The following is a 7403-nucleotide window of genomic DNA, read 5'->3' as shown; positions in this document are numbered from 1 at the left end:
TACCTGCTGGGCACTGGCCTGCATTGAGGCCCTGGGTGCAGAGAAGTGGGGGCTCTGCTGGGCTCTTCAGAGGGAGCCCTGGGCCTCAGGGATGCCTGGGCCCTCAAGAGAAGGCGGGGACAGATCCAGACCCCGGCCAGGACCCTCCAGCAAAGGGCAGTGTCTAGGCCTCGCAGGCCGGACAGTCCAGCTGGGGCCTGGGATCCCGGGCGGCCACAGCCCAGTGGTCTCCCCAAGCTCTGCTGCTCCTGCAGAACGAGGGGCTCAGGCCACACTGGACCTGCTGTCGGGGTCGGGTGGGGCTGGGTGCTGGCCTGCCTCTCCCATGTCCACCCCACCCCAGGTCTCCTCTGACCTGGGGCAGGACACTGCTTAACCCTTTGGTTAAGATTCCTCAGATTCCTCTACAACGGGGATTTGGGCGGACCGGGCCCGGCTCACTCAGCTAGGCCCAGGAGGCTCTCTGGGGCTGCCTGGGCCCTGCAGAAGGACGGGGCACCTGAGAGCCCGGAGGTGACTGGACAGCAGCTAGGGAAAGGGCCATGCCAGTGCACAAGGCTTGGAGGACAATGCCACCTTCCTAGGGTCCCTATCCCTCCTCCAGAGATACCCCTGCCCCTCCCTCAGAGACACCCTGTCCCTCCTCCAGAGACACCCTGTCCCTCCTCCAGAGACACCCCTGCCCCTCCCTCAGAGACACCCTGTCCCTCCTCTTGAGACACCACAGCCTCTCCTCTTGAGACACCGCAGCCTCTCCTACAGAGACACCCCTGCCCCTCCTCCAGAGACACCCCTTCCCTCCCTCAGAGACACCCCAGGCAGCTCCCCACCCTGCCTGGGAGCAGCCCTGATGTTGGCGCCTTGTCAGCGGCTGGTGCCCTCTGGTGGCTGCCAGTCTGAGGTCCCTGCCAGGCCCTGCTCAAATTGCAGGACTTGAGGTCTGTGGGACAGGCGTGGTCCCAGGCGCAGCCCGGATTCTTCTGTGCTGTGTGCAGTTTTCCTGGCCATACCTGGGGGTCTGAGGGAAAGGGAGTCTGGGCTCCAGGGAAGGGCAGGTTCCCTGGGAGCTAAGCTTGCTGGGACCCCACCATGCCCCAAGTTTTGCCCCACAAAACGTGTCCCCAGACTTTCCTGACAGGTCGTAAGTGACGTGGGGACATGCCCTGGCCCTCCCGACGTGTTCAGACCTAGGAGGGAGAGCCCTGGGACTCCCTCCACCCCGGGTGACTCATCACTGGGTGGGGCCTGCCTCAGGCCAGGCCACGCCTGGAAACGTCCTGCCACCCGCACACGGGGTGACCCCAGCTGCTGCTGCCCACTCCAGGGCACCTGCCTGCCATCCAGCTCCTATGCAGAATGTACTAGAACATCAAGCTGCATCCTCACGGGCCTCGCTGCCGGCAGGTCTGTGGCTGGATGGACCCCACAGAGTGGAGAGGAGCAAGGAAGAACCAGAGCAGCTGGACAGAGGAGAGCGGAGGCTTCTGGACCGTGCAGGCTGCTGTGGCTGGGTCCATGCCGGGCAGGAGCCACAGGGTGCTGCCAGCCTTGCTGCGTGGCTTTCTGGACACGACTGTCCTCTCCCGTGCCGGGGGCCTGCACCCTCAGCACAGTCCTGCTCAGCAAAGAGCCAGACAGATGTCACCTACGAGCTTGCAGAAGCCCCAGGGCAGATTCAGTCCCCTCCCCTGAAGGGATCCAGGTGGCAGACCCTCCCCCAGGTGGCAAGGGCCCCTGTTGTCCTCCCCTGGAACAGAGCCTGTGTCCCAGGAGTGCAGAGGGCTTTCAGGTGGCCCTGGGTCCCTGGTCCCAGTGGAGGAGTCTCCAGGTGGTCTGTGGCTCATGGGCGCTCAAACACCAAGCAGGGTCGTTTCCCCCGAGCTGGTGGCCACATGAGGGATGTTTACAGACTTACTTTCCAAGTAGCACAAATTCCAGCGCCTGTCTACAAACACGGGTGCACCTGGCGAGCTGGGTGGAGGCGAGGCCACGCTGTCCAGCCCTGTGCGCTGCGGCTGGGACCAGGCAGGGCGGCTCTGCTGTCAGCTCTGGGCCTCAACCTTGGCCTGAAGTCAGAGCTGGATCTGTTGAGCCACAGCAGAACCAGAGGCGAGGGCTCTGAGCTCGCCAGGCACCTGAGCTCTGGGTGACTGCTCTGGGGACGCTGCCAGAGGCGAGCCCAGCCCTCAGGTCCAGGTTGGGCTCAGCGCTCACCCAGCTGCAAGCCACTGCCCAGGGTCAGTGCAGCTCCCGGCTGGCTGATGAGCGTGCTAGGTTGGTTTAGGTCACTGACCGTGGCGGATGGGGATCAGTGTTCAGTACAGGAGTCACTCGCCCTGGTCTCTCAACTCCTGGCTTTTCCTCACGTGAAGTCAGCCTCACCCCAAACCAATCCCTCTAAGGAAGCCAATGCCCAATAGGACAGGGCCGTGCGAAAGCACCGCCTGCTTTGCTGAGGGACCCTGCTCCCCCTGACTCCCATCCCTCATCTGTGACGTACCATGGCTGACGGTGGCCAGTAGCCCCTCTGTGGATTGGCGTGGGCAGAACCTGTGCCCATCCTGAGCATCCAGCGAGTCCCTGGGAGTCTGATTTAGTCCGCTTTTCTCGCTGCTGTGACTAAAAGGTCTGATCAGACTATTCCATAAGAGGACAAGTTCATTTAGGGCTCACAATTTCAGAGGCCTCAGTCCGTAGGCCGGCTCCACGCCTCAGGCTGCAGGTGAGGGAGCATCGTGGTGGAGGGTGGGGGAAGCGGCTCACCTCACGGTGATCGGGGAGCAGAGTCCACTCTCCAGAGAGAAATGTGTCCCAAAGCCTGGCCCCAAGCCCAGCTGCTCCGGCCACACCGCCACCTCGGTGACTACTCAGTCCTCCCATCAGGGCTTCAGCCACTGGTTGGGTCCAGGCTCAAGCCCGTCCTTCCCCAGCCTTCTTGCAGGGCCTCACACCTGGGCTTCGGGGACACCTCCCATCAAACCCCAGGAGCCGCCAGGGCGGCCTGTGCTCCGCCCCTCCAGCTCCTGCTGCTGGGCCGCGTCCTCTCCTGGGCTGTTCACCGCCCTGTTGGTCCTTCTGCGCTGTTTGCTGGCGGCCTGCAGTTCTGCTTGGCCGGGTGCAGCGCTCAGAGCCAGGGTTGGGCCGGCACAGCCCAGGCTCCGAGGGAAACGCACGGGAGCCCTGATCGGGCCGTGGGGGCTGCTGGCCGTGGCCTCCGCGTGAGAACCCACAGGACGGTTCAGTGTGGCATGTGTGCATCAGCCGGGGAGCGCCTCGTGCCCAGGGCCCGGGAGCCCAGCTATGTCCCCAGGGGCAGTGGCCAGTGTGCCATGCTGGGCCCCTGGAGCTTCCCGCAGAGCCAGTGTCCCCAGGCAGAGCGGTGGTGCTGAGAAGCTGTCATCCAGCACGGCCCGGGTGCCTTAGCTGACGCTCTGCTGCTGCTCTTTCCCACTGTGGTCAGGTTGGGGGAGGGCAGCCAGCCGTGGTCACTTCCTCCAATCCCCGTTTTGCACTGAGGATGCTCAGGGAACAGTGGCTTTCTGTCCGGGGCCGGGAGAGGCACCCAGTCTTTCTCCTGCCCGCGTCCCTGACTCCAGGGCCTCGGGTGGATCTGCTGGAGGAGGCAACAGGGGCTCCGGGAGGGAAGCTGTGGGCAGGAGCCGCTGGACTGGGTGGTCAGATGGGGCCGGAAAACCAGGGACCCTGCCACGGAGGTGGGCGCCGGTGGTCCTCAGGGTCTGAATCTGGGAGATGTGGTCGCCCAAAAAAGGCTCCTCCAGGAGCCACTGAGAGTCACGTCCCTCTGACGGGCTCTGAGAGCCGAGGCACCTGCTGGGGACCTGCCAGCCTGCCTGGCCCAGCCAGCTGCACTGCATCCTCCTTGCCCAGGCCCGACCCCAAGCCCTCGCTGAACAGTGAGGCTGCCCAGCCCCGCTTGCCCAGCACAGCTGCAAAGACGGAATGAATATTCAAAAAAATCACATGCTTTATTTGCATGATATTTTGTAATTGAATCTTACAGCTTAGAAGAGACAGAAAGCAGGAAACAAACCCGCTCCCACTGATAAGGACGCCCCGAGGAGGGAGCGCTTCGCCACTGCCAGGAGCGTGCAGCCGGCCTGGGGAGCGGCTTCTCCAGGAAGGTCCCGGGTGCTGCCCCAGAGGACGTGAGGGGGGCACCCGCCCTCGCCCACGAGGCCTGTGATGGCTGCACATCAGCCACTGGCGTGCTTGGGAGGGAGGTGGAGCCACGGAGAGCCATGGTCAAGGTCAAGGTCAAGGTGCTCATGCTCAGCACTTGGCAATGCCAGGGTGACCCCTCCCTCCAATGGAAACCCAGGGCCAGAAGAGGTCACAGAGTGCCACACACCTGTTCCCTCTCTGTCACAAGCTTGGGGGCTTTTCTTTCACAGGTCTCTGCAGGACCTTGAGTTAGGAGCCAGCTGTCAACTGAGCGAAACTCAAAGGCCGGCTGTGCTCACTTGGCGTAAGTACAGCTGCAAGGAGCCAGTGCAGAGCGCCCCCTAGAGACGTCGAGCGCCAGGCCCAGAGCACCGAGGTAGTCTGGAAGAAAGGAGCCGCGGAACCAGGGCTTCTGGAACCGCACATCCCTGAGTCCCCAGCGGACCTCAGCCTCCCTGGGTGAGTTGGCCCAAAGAGGGCCTGAGGGCCAGGCTCAGCCATTGCCACCCAGGGCCCAGCCAGCCTAGGCTCTGAGAGGGCAGGGAGGAGGCACAGGGAGAGGCCCAGGGCCAGGCTGGGTGTCCCACATGGGTCCACCCAGGACGGGCCAAGCTGCAGTGGTCAGGGGAGGGTTTGTTTGGCCCCTGCTCTGGGGCTCCACCTATGCACTCAGCCTCCAAGAGGGAAGGTCAAGGTCTTACCAGTGGCCAGTGTCACTGCGCCCTGGGGAGGGCTGGTGCCTTTGTTTCCAGCCAGCGTCCACCCTGGGTGCTGAGAAGGCACTACCATATGACCAGCCACCCAGAGAGCCAGGCGGCAAGGTGCCCACGTGCCCGCCCCCCAGGTGGCGCTCCCTGGTCACTAACGTCCCTGCCCAGCCCTTCTTCCTTCTCAGGTCACCCAGCCACTCAGGTCACGCCCCCACACTCATCCAAGGGGGCCCCAGCACAGGCTCAGGAGGAAGGCCCAGCAGGGCAGCACCACCCCTCTGCACTGGGCTCTGCGTGCCACCCCTCTGGTTGGGGTGTGGACAGGGTGGGCCTGCAGCCTGCACAGGACGGGGACAGCAGCCAGACAGACAAGTCACTATTTAATCAAAGTGAAAGGGCCTTGGGATCATCTGCAAAGGTCACATGCCAGGGAGTTAAATCAGCCTTCGGTGTCCTTGCACAGGACGCTGAGGACGAGGGTGCCGGGGACACGGCCACACAGGTTAGCTGTTCGCCTGTTTGGAAAGGAAAAGACACAGATACTACTTTCTCAAGCAGCAACAGGTTGGCTCCTCCTTCTCCGAGTTGGCACGGGGACCCGTAAGTCACGCAAGCGAGCTTCGGAGTGGCGGGCAACTCCGGCTCCAGGGTGTGGGTGGCAGGCTTAGGCAGAGGGAGCAGCAGGTGCCAGGCTGTGGGCAGGACCCAGCACTGCTGGGCACAGGGTCTGCCTGGAGCCACACCTGGCCAAGGCCACCAGCACCTCAGGGTGTCACAGCGGAGTCCTTGCTTCCTACCCACTGCAGGTCCTGAGGCCTGTGGCCCCTGCAGTCTGCAGACACTGCTCCTCTGCTCCCTCCACCCTGTGCCAGCCCCGCTGCTCCTCCTCCTTGCCCCCGACACAGAGGCCTGTCTGGTCCAGCCACCTGCCCTCCTCCAGGTGAGGCCCAGCCCTGTGGTGACCTGAATGCCCTGGGCCCAGGTGTCACTGAGGGGACACAGGCTGGGCCTCCTGGGCACTGCCCTGGCCTGGCCCTCCTTCAGCACCTGGGGCCTTGGGGACGGAGAGGAGAGGAAGAGCAAGTTCTCACAGTGCCAGCTGGAAGGAGTCAGACCCTGACTCTTGGCGGCCCCTGAGATGAGGAGACGCAGTTCCCACCCTGAGGCCAGGGCGCTGCCCGCAGAGGGCTCAGGACACAGGGCAGGATTGCAGGGGCCTGGGATCACCCTCTCCTGCTCCTTCCACTGCGCCAGAGTCTGGGGACCCACGGCCCCGATACTCCTGCACCCCTTGAGTGTGGGGGCTGCCGGGGCTCTGGGGAGGTCCCCGTGAGGGGGCACCCCCTCCGACTCTTCCCTCTGCTTCCCGGCCCTCACCACAGGACACGGTTGACGGGGGCGGGTGACAGGCCAGCTGAGCCTGCTGCGGTGCTGAGAGCAGAGCCCAAGGAGGGTCCTGCAGGGAGCCGGCTTCTGCCCAGCACCAGCAGGCACCAGGCAGGCCAGGCCAGCCGGGCGGGAAGGGGCTGTGGCCCGGGGAGGCAGGTCGGCCTGGGCCCTCAGTGGCCGGCCAGCTTCCTGTGGCAGGAGCTGGACTCCTCTCAGGAAATGGAAAACCCAGTCAAAGGGCAGGAAGTTACCCTCATCTGTTGGTAGATCCAGTCTGTGTACACGGTCACGTTTCCATACACGCCGGGCCTGTTAGCCTTAGCACACCCGGATCCCCAGCTCGTGTCCCCGATCAACCACCAGATTTCATTCTTCAAAGTGACCAGCGGCCCTCCACTGTCACCCTGGGGGACACAGCAAGTTACCGAGAGCAGAAAGGCAAGTGGCGACCACCCACCCATCTCAGAGCGCACCTAGAGGGCGTGGGGTCAGGGGGAGTCAGGAGTGGGCTGTGCGTCCTGGGCCGCCAGCCCTGGGAGACAGGCTGCACCAGCATTGGACTCAGGCCGCCCAGCCAGTGTCACCAAGTGGACAGCTGTCTGTGGCTGGCAAGTCGGAATGCTCATCCCCACTGCCCGGGCGTTTCCTCAGGGCAGCCTCTCTCCCAGCAGACTGTGCATGGGATCAGTGTTAGCACCTGCCTCTGCCACAGAGGCTATCACGCTGCTGGTGGCCGCCAGTCCCTGCAGCTGCCCCCGCAGCCATGTCCCCAGGAGGCATCATAGAGCCCAGGAGAGTCTGGACTCTCATGAGGGCTCGGCAGGAACTGGCGAGGCTCCAAGTTGAAGGAAAATTGGCAAGTACCTGGCAGGAGTCGACACTGCCCTGCAGGTACCCTGCACAGATCATGGCGGGAGTCACGAGGTTGTCGTAGACCAGCTTGCTGTTACACCGCGCGGGCTCGATGAGGTACACCATGGCCGCGTTCAGCACCTCGGAGGTCTTCCCTAAGGACGGAGGCGTGGACGGCAGTGGACACACAGCCCCGTCCCTCCCTCTGCCCATCCTAACCCCAAGCCTGGCGTGTGAGGCAGGGTCGAGTGCTTCTCCCCACTTGGGTGG

General features: G+C 64.0%; 1 protein-coding gene across 5 annotated transcripts in view; it reads right to left on the bottom strand.

The window, feature by feature from the left end:
• Nucleotides 1-5149: 5149 nt before the first annotated feature.
• Nucleotides 5150-7403, bottom strand: part of TMPRSS2 (transmembrane serine protease 2) — a 35068-nt gene continuing 32814 nt past the window's right edge. For all 5 annotated transcript variants that reach the window (XM_079101175.1, XM_079101172.1, XM_079101174.1 and 2 more), the window contains 3 exons: nt 7146-7288; nt 6533-6685; nt 5150-5407 (listed from right to left, as the gene is read on the bottom strand). In XM_079101175.1, coding sequence (XP_078957301.1) covers nt 5396-5407; nt 6533-6685; nt 7146-7288 — 308 coding nt within the window. In that variant the 3' untranslated portion in view covers nt 5150-5395. The remainder of the gene's footprint in view (nt 5408-6532; nt 6686-7145; nt 7289-7403) is intronic.

The sequence above is a fragment of the Sciurus vulgaris genome, assembly GCF_902686455.1.
Source record: "Sciurus vulgaris genome assembly, chromosome: 10".
Lineage (NCBI taxonomy): Eukaryota > Metazoa > Chordata > Mammalia > Rodentia > Sciuridae > Sciurus > Sciurus vulgaris.
Note: the sequence above shows the minus strand (reverse complement) of the source record. Positions and strands in the feature narration are given on the sequence as shown.